General features: G+C 40.2%; 2 protein-coding genes across 3 annotated transcripts in view; one reads left to right on the top strand and one right to left on the bottom strand.

The window, feature by feature from the left end:
* Positions 1-20,929, top strand: part of HSPA4 (heat shock protein family A (Hsp70) member 4) — a 63,172-nt gene that overhangs the window by 17,693 nt on the left and 24,550 nt on the right. For both annotated transcript variants that reach the window (XM_008991277.5, XM_002744593.7), the window contains exons 4-8: positions 3,233-3,355; positions 6,270-6,369; positions 7,313-7,446; positions 10,359-10,603; positions 20,813-20,889. In XM_008991277.5, coding sequence (XP_008989525.1) covers positions 3,233-3,355; positions 6,270-6,369; positions 7,313-7,446; positions 10,359-10,603; positions 20,813-20,889 — 679 coding nt within the window. The remainder of the gene's footprint in view (positions 1-3,232; positions 3,356-6,269; positions 6,370-7,312; positions 7,447-10,358; positions 10,604-20,812; positions 20,890-20,929) is intronic.
* Positions 14,950-15,451, bottom strand: LOC100895310 (lysosomal-associated transmembrane protein 4B-like). Its single transcript, XM_078364844.1, is given in 2 exon segments — positions 14,950-15,373; positions 15,376-15,451. Coding segments are annotated over 2 exon segments (459 nt in total). The 3' UTR covers positions 14,950-14,990.

The raw sequence follows: 20,929 nt of genomic DNA, 5'->3' as shown, positions 1-20,929 counted from the left end.
AGGCAGGGTGGGGCAGGGTTGGCTTTCCAGGCAGCTGAATTTATGAACTGATTTGGTTTTGGAGAACAAGAATCATGGAGAACAGGCTGGAAAGCCAAGAGATGGTGAGAACTGTGGTAAAAGGCAGTCTGCTATTCCAATGTAGCTGAGAATTTAGTTGTATTTAGAAGTGAAAAATTCTGACAACTAAAGAGATGACTGGGCTTACTTAAAATATCTGTGGTAATCATCTAAGGACAGTTTGAATGACATGGTAAAAGATGAAGCTAAAGCACAGGAGAGAGAAAGGGATTAAAAAGGAAGGTGACGCAATGGGTAGTACTTATTAGTTATAAAAGAAATAGGATAAGTATTGGCAGATTTAGTTATAAGCATTGCAAGAACCAAAGTAGAAAAAGATTAGGAAGAAGACCTGGGGAACAAGTAGATCCAAGTCTGAAAGTGGAGGGATTGACATCAGAATTAGGCAAATAGCAGGGAAGAAAGGAATAATTTAGAAAGGGCACTAGGAGGGGTACTGCCCCATCTTTAGCATGCAGTACCTGTTCAGTTCTAAACCATAATAAGTTGTGGTTGGGCTGTGAGAAGGAGTGAGAAGGTGGCACACAAACTGAGTGAGGGCAGCAGCTGAAAGAAAAGTGTTCTATTCTGGATTGTAATTGGCTAATATGGACATGTGAGATGGGATGGGATTATTTTAGGCAATCTTTTTTTTTTTTTTGAGATGTAGTCACGCTCTGTCACTAGGCACCAGGCTGGAGTGCAGTGTCACGATCTCACGATCTTGGCTCACTGCAACCTCCGCCTCCCAGGTTCAAGCACTTTTCCTACCTCAGCCTCCCGAGTAGTTGGGATTACAGACAGACACCACCACACCTGGCTAATTTTTTTTGTTTTTAATAGAGGCGGGGTTTCATCATATTGGCCAGGCTGGTTTCGAACTCCTGACTTTGTGATCCACCTGCCTCGGCCTCCCAAAGTGCTGGGATTACAGGTGTGAGCCACTGCGCCTGGCAATCTTTTTTTTTTTTGGAGACAAAGTTTCGCTCTTGCCCAGGCTCGAGCAGTGGCGTGATCTCTGCTCACTGCAGCCTCTGCCTCCTGGTTTCAAGCAATTCTCCTGCCTCAGCCACCCGAGTAGCTGAAATTACAGGTGCCTGCCACCTTGCCCGGCTAATTTTTTTTTTTTGTATTTTTAGTAGAGACAGGGTTTCACCATGTTGACCAGGCTGGTCTCAAACTCCTGACCTGAGGTGATCTGCCTGCCTCACCCTCCCAAAGTGCTGGGATTACAGGCATGAGCCAGCATGCCTGGCCTAGGCAGTCTTTCAGCATTTAAAATTTGTGTTATCAGAGTTGCAGACTTTTATCTGCAGTAGGGCTTTATCTTGAACCTTTGTTCATTCATTATTACTGTTACTTAAAAAAATTTTTTTTTTGTCTTTGAGACAGTCTTGCTGTGTCGCCTAGGCTGGAGTACAGTGACACGATCTGGGCTCACTGCAACCTCTGCCTCCTGGGTTCAAGCAATTCTTGTGCTTCAGTCACCCAAGTAGCTAGGATTACAAGGCATGGACCAACACGCCCAGCTAATTTTTTATGTTTTTTTTTTTTCTTTTTTTTGAGAGAAGGAAAGAAAAAAAAATGAGTAAAGGAGAGGAAGAAAGAGGAAGAGAAAGAGGGAGGGTGAACGGAAATACTGCTTTATTCTGAAAAAAAAGGGTATTAATAATGGCCAATCAATGTTTCATTTAAACCTATGAGTAGGTGTGATGTGGTATTGACAAGAATGTATATTTTGTGTATTTGAAGTGGAGAGCTCTATATATATTTACTAAGTTTACTTGTTCCGGATCTGAGTTTGAGTCCTTGATATCCTTATTAATTTTCTGTCTCATTGAATCTAAGTCTCTAATTTTTTATGTTTTTAGTAGAGATGGAGTTTTATCATGTTGGCCAGGGTGGTCTTTAACTCCTGATCTCAAGTGATTTGTCTGCCTTGGCCTCCCAAAATGCTGGGATTATAGGTGTGAGCCACTGTACCCAGCCCATCTTTTTTTATTATTATTATTATTATTTTTTTTATTGCATTTTAGGTTTTGAGGTACATGTGAAGAACATGCAAGATTGTTGCATAGGTACCTACATGGCAGTGTGATTTGCTGCCTTCCTCCCCATCACCTATATCTGGCATTTCTCCCCATGCTCTCTCTCCCCAACTCCCCACCCGCCCGCTGTTCCTCCCCTATTTTCCCCCTACCGACAGACCCCAGTTTGTGATGCTCCTCTCCCTGTATCCATGGGTTCTCATTGTTCAACACCCACCTATGAGTGAGAACATGCAGTGTTTCATTTTCTATTCTTGTGTCAGTTCGCTGAGAATGATGGTTTTCAGGTTCATCCATGTCCCTCCATCTTTTATTATTTAATTCAACCAGTATTTATTGTGCCATGTCCTGTCCTAGGTGCTGGGACTATGGCAGTGAACAATCAGACATCCATGTCCTCTGATTAGATTGAAATCCTAATTGGGGAGATGGATGATAAAGTAAGCGGTAAACACATTAAAATACACATAGTATGTCAGATAGTAAAATAGTTTCTACCGGCAGCCTCTTTATGGAGAGACAGTGTAGGTCATGGTGAGCTACACTGATTTGCCTTTGCAAAGGAACTTTTCTCAAGATTTGTTGTTTCACATTGTGGTGCTTCATCTCCAAGTATAGTGTTTGGAAAGTCTGTTGAAAGCTAAAATAGGCTAGGTGTGGTGGCTCATGCCTATAATCCCAGCACTTTGGGAGGCTGGGGCAAGAGGATTGCTTGAAGCCAAGAGTTTTGAGACAAGCATTGGCAACAAAGCAAGAACCCTGTCTTTACAACAAATTAAAAAAAAAAATTAGCTGGGTGTGGTGACATACGCTTTTACTCCCTGCTACTTGGGTGGCTGAGGGAGGAGAATCGCTTAGCCCAGGAAGTTAGGTCTCCAGTGAGCTGTGATCGTACCACTGCACTTCAGCTTGGGTGACATTGGGTGACAGAGAGACCCTACCTCCAAAAAAAAAAAAGCTATAGGTAGTGACCTTCAAGGTATTACTTCCAAAACTAGCTTTTTTTCCCCCCAACCCCGTCTTGAGTAATGTTCCATTAATAGAGATATTGTTCATTTTAGCTTTTAGGACTAGGACATGAAGAAAGAAATATAAGTCTAGACCCTTTTGTTGTTTTCTTGCAGGTGACATATATGGAGGAAGAGCGAAATTTTACCACTGAGCAAGTGACTGCTATGCTTTTGTCCAAACTAAAGGAGACAGCAGAAAATGTTCTTAAGAAGCCTGTAGTTGACTGTGTTGTTTCGGTGAGTTTGATACCCTACATGTTATTGGGAATTTGCATGAAGAAGCAGAGAGAAGAAAGCTACTAATTGCAAGTAAAATTGGTTTTTACCTCAGGTTGTAACGGTTATTTAAAAAATTTATGAAACTAGTCTTAATCTTTTTGAGACGTAGTCTTGCTCTGTCACCCAGGCTGGAGTGCAGTAACATGATCTCAGCTCACTGCAACCTCCACCTCTCAGGTTCAAGGAATTCCCTGCCTCAGCCTCCTCAGTAGCTGGGATTACAGGTGCCCGCCACAATGCTGGGCTAATTTTTTCATTTTTGTATTTTTAGTAGAGATGGGGTTTCAACATCTTGGCCAGGCTGGTCTTGAACTCCTGACTTCGTGATCCACCTGCCTCAGCTGCCAAAGTGCTGGAATTACAGGTGTGAGCCACCATCCTGGCCTCATTTTCTTAAATATTCTTTTTTGCTGCTTAGCTTTTGCTCAAGCCTCCATTGATATTCTGCCTATTTAAATTCTGTTCTTCAAGGTGCCTTTATTTCAGCCTGCCCATTTCTTCCTGGATTTTTTTTCCATCACCTAGCATAGTGCCTGGCACAGGGTTGTCACTCATTTGTTGAATTAGTTGAATACCCCAACTGTAAATGGCACTTGTTCTCTATTTGTATTTGCTGTTGGTATCTAGCATTAAACACAAAGGCAAAGGCTGGGCATGGTGGTTTAATCCCAGCACTTTGGGAGGCCAGGGCAGGAGGATCATTTGAGGCCAGGAGTTTGAGACCAGCCTGTGCAACACAGTGAGACCCCCATCTCTGCCAAAAAAAAAAAAAAAAGATTAGCTGGGCATGGTGGTGCACGCCTCTAGTCGTAGCTACTTGGGAGGCTCATTTGAGCCCAGGAGTTTGAGGCTGCAGTGAGCTTGATCACACGACTGCATTCCAGCCTAGACAACAGAATGAGACCCTTTCTCAAAAAAATTCTACGAAAAAATATAAATACATGATAGCAGTTTATCTTATCTTTTGCATAACCCTGTTAAGATAGAAACCTGGCTACCAGTAGCTCTGTGCTTGTAGTATGGTGGAATCCTTAGGTACTGTTGAACTATGTGTGGTTAACATTTGACTTTGCCACCCAATCTCGACATTCTGCAGTTGTTACCTGATACTTTAGTTTTGTGGCCTCTTTTGTCTTGATGTTGGTGCACTGATTGGCAAAGCAAGGACTATTAGGTGGCTTTTGTACCCCAGAGTCTGTTGCCTGGTGGATTCCTTGGTCCTTAGTTAAATAGTAAAGAATTGACATTTGTCAGAAAGAATTGGATTACAGTTGTGTACCCCATTCTGGGGATGGGCTTTATTCTTTATAGAAGAATAAAAATGCTGTGTTCCTTTAAAAAGCTCAGATTCAGTGGCCTTGATTCCCCAGTGGCTGATACAGCCGACTGTATTTCTTAGATGTTTCCTATCTTTCCTCAGCTCTCCGTTGTTGTTTCCATTCCTTCATCTATTGCCTCTAGCTTTGATCCTGTATTATGTTTTGTGTGGGAGTAAAATTTATATAAAATACTGGAATGTCTGAGTGTCTTTTCCAGCTTTGAGGATCAAGTTAAAAGGTGATAGTGTTGAGTCATGTTTGGGTGGGGCCTCAGGATCACACTGAGTTTTGGTGATTTGCTTAGGAGTGTTCGTAGGCCCTATCATATAGCTGTTCTCATGCTAAGATTTATTATAGTGAAAGGATATAAAAGATAACAAAGGGAAAAGGCACATGAGGCAGAGTCTGGAGGAAACCAGGCACAAGCTTCACAGAGTCAGCATGTGCTTAACTCCAGCAACAGGTTATAACAACACATGTGAAATGTCCTTTTCCATGGGAGTTCTGGGAGTTCTGCCTGTCTGCCTAAACCTGTGGATCCAGGTTTTTTGTTTTTTTTTTTGAGATGGTACTTCGCTCTTGTTTTCCAGGCTGGAGTGCAATGGCATGATCTCAGCTCACTGGAGCCTCTACCTCTCCGAGATTCAAGCAGTTCTCCTGCCTCAGCCTCTGGAGTAGCTGGCATTAGAGGCGTGTGCCTCTAATAAACCCAGCTAGGTTTATTTTTCATTTTTTATTTTTTTTCAGTGGGTTTTTTTTCTTTTTTTTTTGTAGAGACGGGGTTTCACCATGTTGACCAGGATGGTCTTGATCTCTTAACTTGGTGATCCACCCGCCTCGGCCTCCCAAAGTGCTGGGATTATAGGCATGAGCCACTGCGCCCGGCCTTTATTTTTTATTTTTTTGTAGAGGTGGGATTTCACCACGTTGGCCAGGCTGGTCTCAAACTCCTATGTCAGGTGATTCACCTACCCTGGCCTCCCAAAGTGCTGAGATTACAGGCGTGAGCCACCGTGCCTGGCTAATCCAGGGTTTTTATTGGGGGATCAGTCACATTGGTATCCTACACCTAGCATGAACCAAAATTCCAGACTTCCAGAAGGCAGGCCGGCAGTCAGCACAAGCTTATGTTTTTATGTAAACAGTTTAGGTACAGTGAGTCACTCTTAATCATTTAGGGAAACTTTTTCTGTTGATTTAGTGAACTGTTTATGAATCAAGATCCTAGATGCTAGGCAAGGGCCAACATGCAAGCAGGCATTTTCTAAGGATAGTAGTTTTTGGCCTCCATATTAACTCTTTTCTGCGGTCACTACTTTAGCTGTTGATATTTTGGTCTGCCATGGAATGTGGGTATGTAAGGTAATGGTATGGCTCTTCGGTTATCCTAACACTGCTTCCTAAATATTCTGAATTTTCCCTGCTAATTTGAGATATTTTCTTGATCATAACAGAATAAATTCTGCAGGGATTTGATGGCTTTCCTGGATTTTACTAATTAAAATTAGAATCTATAATACAGTAAACATTCTTTTTTTTTTGTTTTTTTGTAGGTTCCTTGTTTCTATACTGATGCAGAAAGACGATCGGTGATGGATGCAACACAGATTGCTGGTCTTAATTGCTTGCGATTAATGAATGAAACTACTGCGGGTAAGAATGACTGATTATTACTTTTTTGACTAATCTCGAAGGTTGTGAAATTTCAAAACCCTTGAGCTTCTTGATCTTTATTTTGCTTTCACTGCTGCCACCCTTGCTTACCAACCATGTCATGGTGTTTTTGGCTGCTGTGTCACTTGTGAAGAATTAATCTGACTAGTACTTTTTGTGTACCTTTATAGCATGCATGCATTTTGGTATTTAATGACATGCTTAGTGTGTGGAGCAGTGCTTTAGTTTAAAGATTGGCCTTCACTTAGACTTGTGGACTGGTAGAGTCAGAGGAATGGGACATTAAGCAGCATCTCATGGATAGAACATATGGGGATGTTAACATAGCATAGATATAGAAGAAATCCGGGAAAATATATTTGGAAAGAAGGGGAAATGGTTTGGGGAAAATTGCCGAAGTCCATTGGCAACTGTAAGGAAGTCTTTTCCTTTTTTCTTTGAGACAGACTGTCGCTCTGTCGCCCAGGCTGGAGTGCAGTAGTGCCATCTCGGCTCACTGCAACCTCTGCCTCCTGGGTTCAGGCAATTCTGCCTCAGCCTCCCGAGTAGATGGGACTCTGGCTAATATTTATATTTTTAGTAGAGATGGGGTTTCACCATGTTGGCCAGGCTGGTCTCCAACTCCTGACCTTGTGATCCACCCACCTCAGTCTCCCAAAGTGCTGGTATTATAGGCGTGAGCCGCCACGCCTGGCCTCCATTGGCAACTGTAAGGAAGTCTAAGTGAATGTCAGTATTTAACTCTTGGAAGATAATCTCGTTCTTGAATAAATTATACAGTGCTTATAAAGAATTTGGTTTCTAAAACATAACACATGTAGTTACATTCATTATATATAAAACTTTTTTCCTGCTTAAATGAATTTTATTTACTACTTAGATGATACTACTTTGTTTAATTTTTGCTTTTTTTCTTATGTAGTTGCTCTTGCATATGGAATCTATAAGCAAGATCTTCCTGCCTTAGAAGAGAAACCAAGAAATGTAGTTTTTGTAGACATGGGCCATTCTGCTTATCAAGTTTCTCTATGTGCATTTAATAGAGGAAAACTGAAAGTAAGTGTATGATTTTTTTTCCAGAACACTATTACTAGTATGGTAATTAAGAATTTTTGAAAGACGATGATGTTTTTCTCGTCTGTGATATGGGAAAAATATTGCATACCTTACAGGGTTATTAGGATTTTTTATTTTTTATTGTTTTCCGAGATGGAATCTTGCTCTGTCACCAGGGCTGGAGTGCGGTGGTGCAATCTTGGCTTGCTGCAACTTCTGCCTCCCTGGTTCAACTGATTCTCCTGCCTTAGCCTCCTGCGTAGCCTGGACTACAGGCATGCACCACCATGCCCGGCTAATTTTTTGTATTTTTTTTTTTTGAGACCAAGTCTTGCTCTGTCGCCAGGCTGGAATATAGTGGCGCAATCTCAGCTCACTGCAACCTTCGCCTCCCAGGTTCAAGTGATTCTCCTGCCTCAGCTTCCTGAGTAGCTGGGATTGTAGGCATGCACCACCAAGCCCAGCTAATTTTTGTATTTTTAGTAGATACAGGTTTCACTATGTTGGCCAGGATGGCCTTGATCTCTTGACCTCGTGATCCACCTGCTTTGGCTTCCCAAAGTGCTGGGAGCGTGAACCATCTCGCCTGGCCTAGGAGGATTTTTTTAAACATGTAGTTCCTTAGTGAATTTTACTCTGGGGATTAAGAGGTGGGTACAGGTGCTCTTTCCTCTTGCTCTTGAGGTTTTCAGTGTTCTGGAAAAGGGGTTTCTTTCAAATTCCAAAAGAAACTGGACTCAGAGTTACAGAATCCTGGAAAGCCTTAAGTTTAAGCAGTTTTGTACACACAGAAGTGTAGAAGGCAAGGAGGGGCTAGAGGTGATCTCTGTCACACTTGAGTTTGCTGGTTTATGATAGTTCCACAGTAGGGTATAAAATTTTCTGTCTAGATGATTTTATCTACAATTTGGTGAAGAACCAAGGATTTTTCAGGTGTTCGCTTTAATTATTTGAATTGTATATTAAAATTCTTGGTGCCAAGGTCTAAATTGACCCCCTTGCTAATTGGAGATTGGTGGAAAGTGATTACCCCAAACTAAATATTTGGTAATTTTGGAGGCATTTTGAGACTTTTGTTTGTTATGGTTCTGTTTCTTTGAAAAATAGACTTTTCTATTTTATTTTCTGGTTTATGTTGTTTCTAGGTAGTTTTTAAAAAAAAAAAAGCAGCCAGGTGCAGTGGCTTTCACCTGTAATCCCAGCACTTTGGAAGGCTGAGGTGGGTGGATCACCTGAGGTCGGGAGTTTGAGACCAGCCTGACCAACATGGAGAAACCCCGTCTCAACTAAAAATGCAAAATTAGCCGAGCATGGTGGCGCATACCTGTAATCCCAGCTACTTGGGAGGCTGAGGCAGGAGAATCTCTTGAACCTGGGAAGTGGAGATTGTGGTGAGCCAAGATTGTGCCATTTCCAGCCTCGGCAAAAAGAGCAAAACTGTCTCAAAAAAAAAAAAAAAAAAAAAAAAGTGAAGCAAATTTTTTAGATAATTGGGAAATAAGATTTGTGATTTTGCTTTTTTACAACTAAAATGGTGGGCCATTGTAATTTTCAGTGTTTAAACTTTAATCCTAATAGAATTATTTATAAGAACTATGCTATGCTTTCATCTTTTTATAACAGAAGATTCTGGTCATAATTTAGCCTGGATTTGGATCAGAGTGATATGTATTAGTGACCATCTGCTTCTGTTTTTCTAAATTGTCCTTCACTGTCAGCTGTCACCTCTCACTTTTCCAGTCCTTTTGATTACTTTAAATGATAAAAAATATTCATTATAAAAACGTCCCCAAATTTGGAAAACACTTATATGTAAAGAAAAGTCTGGGCAACATGGCAAAACCCTGTCTCTACAAAAGTTAACTGCATGTAGTGCTGAGTTGGGGGGATAGCTTGAGCCCGGAGTTTGAGAACAGCCTGGGTAACACGGTGAAACTCCTTCACTACAAAAAAATACAAAAATTAGCTGAATGTGGTGATGTGTGCCTGTAGTTCCAGCTACTTGGGATGCTAAGGTGGGAGGATTGCTTGAGCCTGGATGGTCAAGGCTATAGTGAGCTGAGATCATGGCACTGCACTCCAGACTGGGCAACAGAGTGAGACTGTATCTCAAAAAAAAAAAAAAAAAAAAAAAAAAAAAAAAAAAAAAAGAAACTTATAATCTTACCATTCTCTACAGTTTGGTGTATTTCATTCTGGTTTTCTAAGAAAACAGAATCGGAGTCACTATATTTAGCTCTGTGTCCTGTTTTCTTTTTTTCAGTTAACATACTAAGAAAATTTCCCCCATGACGTTTTGCATTCTTTGAAGAGATTTTTTTTTTTTTACTGGTTTTACTCCTTCCTAAGGATTATTTAGCCTAACTTCTGTTACTGAATGTAATTAGATCTAGTTCGCTTCTAATCTGTTAGAGATTTGAAAACAGATAACTCAAGCTAATTAGACTTCTAGGTTAAATGGAAACACATTGCTGTGAGCTAAGGCTTTAACAAATCCGTTGGTAGTAAACCGCAAGAGAGTTGAGCCTTTAGTATTACTCAGTTTTGTGTTGGTGAGTAGAAGTGTGTACATGACATGTTAGTATATTTTACCTTGGACATGTAACTGCTATTGGGGGTCAGATTGGTGTAGTGGGGAGGGCATGGACTTTGGATTTAAGGAGATTTGGCTTTGAATCCCACTTCTATCACTTAGTAGCTTTGTGAATAGCAGTTTATCTCATCTGTGTAGGTCTGTAGCATTACCTATAAATTGGGGATTATAGTGCCTATTTTTACAGTGTAGTTGTAATAAGGATTAAATGATGTATACGTTGCCCTCTTTTTTTTTTTTCAATAACTTCCCAGGTCAATGTATCTCATCCATTTCCAAATTGATTGGTTAATTGTTAGATTCTCATTTTTTCCCTAAGGTTCTGGCCACTGCATTTGACACAACATTGGGAGGCAGAAAATTTGATGAAGTGTTAGTAAATCACTTCTGTGAAGAATTTGGGAAGAAATACAAACTAGACATAAAGTCCAAAATCCGGGCATTATTACGACTCTCTCAAGAGTGTGAGAAACTCAAGAAATTGATGAGTGCAAATGCTTCAGATCTCCCCTTGAGCATTGAATGTTTTATGAATGATGTTGATGTATCTGGAACTATGAATAGGTAAGTGTATTACAATTTCAATGTTAAAGTGAATAGTGATTTTTCTTCACATTTATTAACCTTTAGCTAATTGTTAAAATCATCATGGGGGTTATATGATAATTTTGGTTCTATTTTAAAAATTAGAAGTGATTCAGGACCCTGCTTTTTATATAAAGTTGGGTCTGGTTATTCTAATAATGTAGACCAGTGTTTTTATTCTGATTAATTGAATGTTCCAACATGTTGGTAGTTCTTTACATATGCATTTGTTATATACAAGATTTTCGTAAAATCAGGGCAAAGTGCTGTAGTGCAGAATTAAATTAAATTGAATTTACTCAGTGATTGAGAAGTTGTTCTTTTTTTTTTTTTGAGATGGAGTTTTTTGCTCTTTCAGCCAGGCTCTGGAGTAAGGTGGCGTGATCTCAGCTCACTGCAACCTCTGCCTGCCCCCCCGACCCCACTCTGTTCCAAGCAATTCTCCTGCCTCAGCCTCCTGAGTAGCTGGGATTATAGGTGCCTGCTACCATGCCTAGCTAATTATTTTTGTATTTTTAGTAGGGATGGGGTTTTGCCATGTTTGCCAGGCTGGTTTTGAATACCTGACCTCAGGTGATCCGCTCGCCTTGGCCTCCCAAAGTGCTAGGATTACAGGTGTGAGCCACTGTGCCCAGCCTGAAGTTGTTTTTTTTGAAAGATTTGTCACCTGGGGGTGACAGCTCTTTTTGTATAGTCCTGAAAGAATTCCTGGTAATTGACATTTCAGAGTGATCTTTAGAAACATCCAGAGTGTTATTGTTACCTGGTTCATTTGCTTGGTTGATGGGAGTAAGATGTTCTTTTGACTGTGAACTCTACTGGTAGAATTCAGGCAAGACTGATGGTTTGGAGAAATGTGCCTGAGCTATCTTTTAAAAAAATTGAAATGATGTTTGTTGTTGCCTTGGATCCAAATTTTTAGTCCCCTTTCTCCCTACTTGCAAATGATAGCTTTCATTTTTATTAAGCAGCTGTCTTGTGTGTGTGTATGTGTGTTCCATGAAGTCTGGAGGTAAGCAAGTATGTTTCAGAAATTGTTGGTAAAATGTTATGTGTTTGTAAGAGCTAAGTAGATACTTGTTAAGTAGTTTAAATTTTTTAAAAACTAACCTTGCCTCTGTAGTGTTTTTAAAACATAGTTATACTGTGGCAGGGTGTGGTGGCTCACTCCTGTAATCCCAGCAGTTTGGGAGGCTGAGGCACGCGGATCACTTGAAGTCAGGAGTTTGAGACCAGCCTAGCCAACATGGTGAAACCCTATCTCTACTAATAATACGAAAACTAGCTGGGTGTGATGGCAGGCACCTGTAATCCTAGCTACTAGGGAGGCTGAGGCAGGATAATTGCTTGAACTTGGGAGTTGGATGTTGCAGTGAGCTGAGATCGAGCCACTGTACTCTAGTTTGGGGCAACAACGTGAGACACTGTATCCAAAAAAAAGAAAAAAGTTATACTGTATCTATATCATTAGAAAATAATAGCTCTTATGTGTTCTATATTATAGCCTTCATTTAGTATGTGTTTTTGTCGTTGTTGGTTTTTTTGAGATAGAGCCTTATTCTGTCACCCAGGCTGGAGTGCAGTGGTGTGATCTTGGCTCGCTGCACTCTGTTTCTCAGGCCCAGGTGATCCTTCTATCTCATCCTCTGAAGTGGCTGGGACTACACCATGTGCCATGATGCTTGGCTAATTTTTGTATTTTTTTGTAGAGACTGGGTTTCACCATGTCGCCCAGGCTGGTCTCGAACTTCTAAACTCAAGCCATCTGCCTGCCTTAGCCTCCCAAAGTGCTGGGGTTACAGGTGTGAGATACCGTGCCTGGTCTCCTTCGTTTAGTCTTTAACACTCACCTTTGTTTAAATCAATGAAACCAGATTTTTTTTTTTTTGAGATGGAGTTTCACTCTTGTTGCCCAGGCTGGATTGCAATGGTGTGATCTCGGCTCTCTGCAGCCTCTGCCGCCTGGGTTCAAGCAGTTCTCCTGCCTCATTCTACTGAGTAGCTGGGATTACAGGCATGCGACATCACGCCTGGCTAATTCTGTAATTTTAGTAGAGACAGGGTTTCTCTATGTTGATGAGGCTGGTCTCGAACTCCTGACCTCAGGTGATCCGCCTGCCTCAGCCTCCCAAAGTGCTAGGATTACAGGTGTGAGCCACTGCATCTGGCCCAGATTATTTGACATTATATTTCTTTTAATTAACAGTTTCTTTGTTAAAGAAAAAAAAATGGAGGTGAAATTCACATACCATAAAATAAACCTTTTTTTTTTTTTTTTTTTTTTAAGATGAGGTTTCACCGTGTTGGTCAGGCTGGTCTTGAACTCCCAATCTCAGGTGATCCGCCCGCCTTGGCCTCCAAAGTGCTTGGATTATAGGCGTGAGCCACCACGCCCGCCCAAAATAAACCATTTTAAAATAAACAGTTCACTGACATTTAATACTTTCACAGGGTTGTACAATGGCCAACTCTATGTAATGGAAAAACATTTTTATCACCCCAGAATAAAACTTCATACCCAGTAGGTGATTATTTCCTGTTTCCTCTTATCTCTGGCTCCTGGTGATCAACAGCCTGTTTTCTGTTTATGTGGGTGTATCTATTATGGATATTTCATATAAATAGAATCATGTAATATGTGTCTGGCTGCTTTTGTGTCTGACTTCTCAGTGTAATGTTTTTGAGGTTCATCCACATTGTAGTCTGTGTCAGTACTTAATTTTTTTTGTAGTCTTTATCATTACTTAATTGTTTTTTTGGTTATCTATCAGTACTTAATTGTTTCTTTTTTTGGGGCAGATACTATTTTCTTGTATGATATATCATGTTTTATTTGTCCATTCGTTTGCTGATGGACATTTGGGTTTCTACTTTTTAGTTATTGTGAATAGTGCTATGCATTTGTAAACAAATACTTGTTTTCAGGTCTTTTACATATATACGTAGGAGTGGAATTGCTGGCACATACAGCAGTTCTATGTTTAACTTTTTGAGGAATCTCTAGTGATTACTCCACCAACACTGTACTGGGTTTCAGGTTCTCCACATCTTTATCAGCATTGATTTTCAATTTTTTAGATTATTTTAGTAGATTACTAGTATTTTTATGTTAAGTTATTGTTTTGATTGTTGGAAGGACATTCTCTTGCAGATTCCTAAGGGATAGCACATGTGAATAGTGTTCTTTAAGTTCTTGCATGTTGATGACAGTTTGCCATGTTTATCCTTTTTTTTTTGGATGTGGGCAAATCTCTTTTAATTGCAAAAGACTTCATTTATAGCACATTCAGTAATGAACCAACAGGTGAGTTGCTGACTTTGGAACATATGAATATATAAAAATCCCATGCAGTTCAGGTAGTCAAGATAATAAGCACATACAAGGAAAGCAACCTTCATTTTTCTGAAAACTTTTACATTTTAAAAGGTCACTAGGCATACTTGGAAGTTCAAAGCAGTAGAATGTACCTTTCAGGGAAAGGAGGAGGAAAACCCTTTTCCAAGTTGTCAGGCAAATGTATATCAAATATATCCCAATTCCACTTGATAAAGTCAGCTGGATGACCTCCTTGAACCAGGCTAGGGCAGAACACTTAGTAAAAGTGGGCCCTGGGTTGGGATGTGAATCTAGTAGAGGAGGACCAGGTCCCATGCAGCGCCCAACACACCCGTCCCACCCTCTAACACAGACGAGGCATGTCGCCCCATGTCCCTGGACCCGGATGCATGAGAACAGTCATCAGATGGTTACTGCTCCCACCGCCTAGTGCTTTCTAATGGTCTTGATTTAGGCCATGGAGAAAAATCCTATACCACCAAGTGCAAACTGTCATTGAACTTAAGTCATAAAGGATGCTATGGGGCAAATTCTTGTAATCCATATATAAGGACTTCTATTTACCTAATTAGAACAATGATTACACAGTTGGCATTTCTGTTTTCATAAGGTTTTGTTCTCTACACTGGAATGGCTTAAGTAAAAGTTGTCTACTTTTGATTTTATTTTACACTTTCAAAATAGAGGGAGTAGAGAGAAAAAGTGTGACTGCCTATCTTTGGAGCCCAGCAGGTACAAAAGCAAACTTCTCTGACTCTGGGTCCATCAGATTTGGGGGACGTTTCAGTGCCTAGGGAAGGTTAGTGAAGCCCATTACACCCCGAATCCTACAGAAAGAATTCTACAGCTCATCTATCACAGTGTTCTAGTAAAGCATATGCTGAAAAGTACAGGTTTCAACCTAACTAACGTCTACATTTTTAAAAGTAGCATTTTAGCAACAAACAAGCTCAGAGAGCTCCTTGCAAAAGTGAAAAAACAACCATTGCTCAGATGTCAAAAGAGTCAAGCTGCTGCCCTCAGCTTCGCTTAGGCAGACACGTAAGGTGGCAGCAGCTCTTTGGCAGCAGCATTCACAATGGCATCATCATACGGGGGTAGCAGCACTGTATTGTCATTGCTGGTAACGTAAACCAGGACATCGGAGGAGTTCCTGCCATTGATGTAGCAGTTCCAAACACAGCTAATCAAGTAACCCTTAAAAGTCAAGATGATGCTAATAAACAGAAGAATAATAAGGACCAAACAGGTAGGATTCACTGACATGACATCATCTCTGTAGGGAAAATTAGGAGGCAGTTGTCGTATGTATTCCTGAATGGAGTTTGGATAAACAAGCACAGTGATTGCAACCAAGGTGTTCAGGGCAAAATCAAAGATCTGGTAACAAAAGAATGGGATAACCCAGGCTGTTGTTGCTTGTATACTCCATAAGTAGCCATAGCACATATCAGACTCATGAGAAGAGAAGTTGCAATGGCAATGCACATGTAGTTCCACTTGGTTGGGGAGGCCTCAAAATCATAGCAGAGGGTGAAAAGCATTCCTTCTATGGTGGTGACAAGAGAGAATCCCATGTTTATATTTAAAAGTCACTTTAGCTGGATAGAATATTCTTAGCTCATGTTTTCTTTCCTTCAGTATCTTAAATGCAGTAGCACTCTATTTTCTTTTGGTATATAACATTGCTGTTAAAGTGTAACTGCATAGTTTTTAGATATTTGTCACTTGTTCCGTTTGCTTAGATGCCCAAATGTTTTTGATATTTTTTTTTCTTGGAAATCCACCTGGGTGTGGTGGCTCACACTTGAAATCCTAGCACTTTGGATCGTCGAGGCGAGCGACTGGCTTGAGCTCAGGAGTTAGAGACCAGCCTGCCGACCATGGCAAAACCTTGTCTCTACTAAAAATACAAAAAAAAAAAAAAAAAAAAAAATAGCCTGGTGTGGTGGCATTCACTTGTAGTCCCATCTACTTGGGAGGTGGTGTTGGGAGGATCACCTGGACTCAGGAAGTTGAGGCTGCAGTGAACCATGATCACACATTGCACTTCAGGCAGGATGATGAGAGTGTGACCCTGTCTCAAAAAAAAAAAAAAAAAAAAAAAAATCAATAATTTTACTACAATATATTTATTTTGATGTTGGATATTTTGCATCAGTTTTATTCCAGGTATGCAATGTGGCTTTTCATTATATAATTTGACATTACAAATTTAAGTTTAATTAAATTTTCTTAAGTTTTCTTGAATTATATTGTCTAGTATTCTGTTCTAGTGCTGTGTTTTGCTTTTTTTTTGGGTGGGGTTGGGGGGAATTCCTACATAATTATGTTGGATCTTTCTTGCCTATCTTCTATTTTTTTTTTTTTAGTTTGTCTGTTTTCTATATTTGCCATTTTTAGTCCAATCCTTCATGGCATTGTTCTTGTGTACTGTTTAGTTTTCATTTTTGACATTGATTCTTTTTTTTTTCTTTTTGGAATAAAAATAGCTACTTTTGTTGGAGACGGAGTCTTGATCTGTCACCCAGGCTCACTGCAACCTCTGCCTCCTGGGTTCAAGCGATTCTTCTGCCTCAGCTTCCCAAGTAGCTCAGATTACAGGCGTGTGCCACCGTGTCCAACTTATTTTTTGTAGTTTTAGTAGAGACAGGGTTTCACTGTGTTAGCCAGGATGGTCTTGATTTCCTGACCTCATGATCTGCCCACCTTGGCCTCCCAAAGTGCTGGGATTACAGGCGTGAGCCACTGTGCCTGGCCTGACATTTATTTTTTTATTTCTGATTTCTTTTCTAGGTTTTTCTCATTCTGATTTGTTATTTCATTTTCTGTATCATTTTTATTGAGATATAATTCACATACCATAAAACGTTACTATTTTAAAGTGTATAATTCCAGGGTTGTGCAACTGTGACGGCTTTTTAATTCTAGAATGTTTTTATCACCCCAAAAAGAAACCTTGTGCCTATTAGCATTTACTCTTCATTTCCCTTTATACCTAGGCAATTACCAATATGTTTTCTGTCTCCATAGATTTGCTTCTTGTTGTTGTTTTTTTTTGAGGCAGAATCTCAGTAGATCATCCAGGTTGGAGCGTGATCTCTGCTTGCTACAACCTCCGCCTCCTAGGTTTAAATGATTCTAATGCCTGAACCTCCTGAGTAGCTGGAATTACAGGTGCATGCTACCACGGCCAGCTAATTTTTTAATTTTTAGTAGAGATGGAGTTTTGCCATGTTGGCTAGGACCTCAAGTGATCACCCGCGTTGGCCTCCCAAAGTGCTGGGTTTATAGGTGTGAGCCCTTTTTTTTTTTTTTGTGAAATAGTTTTAAAATGTGGCTTAGCTTTTTGAGATGTTTTCCCTCCCTCTTACCTTCTTTTGTGTTTACTGTGTTGTCTTGCCTTGTTTGGATTTTTTTTGTCAGTAGTTTTTCTTCAGTGTAGTTCTTTTTTTTTTTTTCAAGGTAACTTTAGGTTGGTCCCAGTTTGCTCTGGTCCCTGAAAATACCTTATTGAAGGCCTTTTACTCTTGTTTTGTAGCATGCCAAGCCCTGCTGATTTCAGCTGCTGTTTTCAGTTTGGCCCTCTGAGTTAGGTTATTCTGGAGTTTTCAGGTCAATTATGTACCCTTTTGTTTCCTTCTGTTTATTTTGCACAGACCTGATACTAAGCAGGAATTGTAGTTGTGGGTGGTTTGTCTCTTCCTATATGTGTTCTGAGGTTTGTGGGCATATTTCGTTACCTAGTTTTGTTGTAGGATTGTTTAAGCCCAGGAGATGGAGGCTGCAGTGTACCATGATCGTACAGCTGTGCTCCAGCCTGGGTGACAGAGTTCCCTCTCAAAAACGAAACCAAAAAAATCCACATAGAATTATCACATTATTCAGCAGCTGTATTTCTAGATACATATTCAAGAGAAATGGAAACATGTCCACAGAAAAACTCGTGAATGTTCATCACACTGCTCATGGTGGCCAAAAAGTGGAAACAGCCCAAATGTTCATCAACTTAATGAAGAAGTGGGTAAATAAAACATGCTAAGTCCATACAATGGGACACTATTTGGCACTTGAAAAAAATGTTATACAAATACATACTAAAACATGGATGAACCTTGAAAAGTTCATGCTAATGAAAGAAGTCAGTCACAAAAGGCCACATTTTGTATGATTCCATTTATATGAAATGGCCAGAATTGGCAAATCTATAGAGACAGAAAGTAGATTTAGTGATTGCCTAGGGCTGTGGGGGTTGAGGAAAGTAACAGTTAAGGGTGATGAAAATGTTCTTTTTTAGACTGAAAATGTTTTAAAATTGATTGTGGCAGTGCTTGCACAACTCTGAACGTATTAAGTCACTGAATTGTATACTTTAAAAATATTTTTGTACCAAACCTCATGCCCAAAAGTTAAGAATTACATAGTTTATTTTTATCTTTTTAATTTTAAAATTCTTTTTGAGGCAAGGTCTCACTTTATCATCCAGTCTGGAGTGTAGTTGGTACGATTTTGGCTCACTGCAGCCTCAATCTCTCAGGTTCAGAAGATCCTCCCACCTCCATCCCCCAAGTAGCTGGGACTATAGGTGTGCAGTGACATGCCTGTCTAATTTTTGTATTTTTTTGTAGAGACAGGATTTTGCAATATTGCCCAGGCTAGTCTCAAATTCCTGAGCTCAGCCACCATCCTTGGCTTCCCAAAGTGTTAGGATTACAAGTGTGAGCCACTTCACCTGGACTGGAATTACATACTTTAAATGGGTGAATTCTATGGCACGTAAATCATGTTGCGATAGAGCTTTTTAAAAAGAAACTATCAAAAAACTTCTGCCGGCCAGGCGCAGTGGCTCACTGTGCTCGGCCTACTATTCTTTTTATTGAGATGTAATTTAATAAAGTAAACCCCCTTTCCCCGCTTTTTTTGGGATAGTATCTCTGTTGCCCAGGCTGGAGTGAAATGGTGTGATCATGGCTTAATATAGCCCCGACCTCCCAGGCCCAGGTGATCCTCCTGTCTCAGCTTCCTGGGTAGCTGAGACTACAGGTGTGACCTACTAAGCTACTACTGGCTAATTTTTTGTATTTTTTGTAGAGATGGGGTTTTGCTGTGTTGTCCAGTTTGGTCTTGAACTCCTGGGCTCAAGCCTCAGTCTCCTGATGTGTTGGGACTACAGGAGTGAGCCACTGCACCCATCCAGAAGTCACCCTTTTAACATGTATCATTCAATGATTTAAAACTTTTTTTTTTCAAGTATATTTGTGGAGCTTGGCAGCCATCATCACAATTAAATTTTAGAACATTTTCACTCCTTCTTAAAGAAACAAATGAATGAGTAATCAGGCTGTGAAGACAAGGAGGAACCTTAAATGCATATTGCCAAGTGAGTGAAGCCAATTTGAAAAATCTGCATACCATAGGATTCCAACTCTGTCATTTTGGAAAAGGCAAAACTACAGACAGCTGGGCATGATGGCGCAGAACTTCGGGAGGCCGAGGCAGGTGGATTACTTGAGGTCAGGAGTTCTAGACCAGCCTGACCAACATGATGAAACCCTATCTCTACTAAAAAAAAAAAAAAAAAAAAAATACAAAATTAGCCAGGTGTGGTTGTGCACACCTGTAATCCCAGCTACTTGGGAGGCTAAGGCAGGAGAATCACTTGAACCCGGGAAGTGGAGGTTGCAGTGAGCCAGGATTGTGCCATTGCACTCCCGCCTTGGCAACAAGAGGGAAACTCTGTCTTGTTAGGGACAAGCAGCCCCAGAAAACCCCCTCTGCTACATGTCTCAAACAACAAAAACAACAACAGAAAACTATGCAGACAATATATAACAGTCAGTTACCCGGAGTTTGGAGCAGAGAGGGATGAATAGTTGGAACACGGGAACTTTTAGGGCAGTGAAACTATTCCGTATGTTACTGAAGTGGTGAATACTTACACATTGTTAAAACTCAGAACACGAATAGAAATTATCATATCTATCAGCATTGACTCATTAATTGTAACAAATGTACCATACTAATGTAAGATGTTAATAGAGAAACTAGGCTGGGGGTGAGGAGGGGATATATGGGGATTCTTCTCATCAAAAAAACTAAACCTTTCTCTGTAAACCTAAAACATCTGAAAATGTATATTAATATAAAGAAAAAGACATGCCTGTAGACCCAGCTACTTAGGAGGCTAAGGTGGGAAAATCACCTGAGCCTGGGAGCTCACTGACGTTGCATTCCAGTCTGGGCAATAGAGCGACACCTTGCCTAAAAAGAGAGAGAAACCCTGTACTCATTAGCTGTCCTTCCTATCTCTTCTGCCTCCATTTAGTCATTGGTAGCTGCTAGTCTCCTTTCTCCGGATTTACCTATTCTGGATATTTCACATAAATATGTCTTCTTGTTTGGCTGGCTTCTTTAACCCAGCATAATGTTTTCATGTGTTGTAATATGCATCAGTTCCTCTTATTATATTCATTTATTTTTATTGCTGCATACAGTTGATAGGCATCTGGGTTGTTTCTGAGTTTTGGCTATTAGGAGCAAAGTGGCTGCTTGTGAACATTGATAGATCAGTTTTGTGTGTAAACATGTATTTTCTGTTCTTTTGGCTATATACCTAGATTGGAATTGTTGAATCATATGCTAACTCTGTTTAACATCTTGAAGAACTGACAAACACTTTAAGTGGCTGCACCATTTTAATTTTCTGTTACCTAGGAATGTATGAGGAACCCAGTGTCTCCACATCTTACCAGCACTTGTTGTTACCTGTTTTTTTTATTGCAGCCATGCAGTCCACATAACAGTGGAATGTGATTTAATGTACTGTTTTTTTTTTTTTTTTTTTTTAATAGAGGCAAATTTCTGGAGATGTGCAGTGATCTCTTAGCTAGAGTGGAGCCACCACTTCGTAGTGTTTTGGAACAAGCCAGTAAGTATTTTTGTACCTCAGACTCTTTGGAAATTGTTAT

The sequence above is a fragment of the Callithrix jacchus genome, chromosome 2 (genome assembly GCF_049354715.1).
Source record: "Callithrix jacchus isolate 240 chromosome 2, calJac240_pri, whole genome shotgun sequence".
NCBI lineage: Eukaryota > Metazoa > Chordata > Mammalia > Primates > Cebidae > Callithrix > Callithrix jacchus.
The sequence above is the reverse complement of the archived record's forward strand: the minus strand, read 5'-3'. Positions and strand labels throughout refer to the sequence as shown.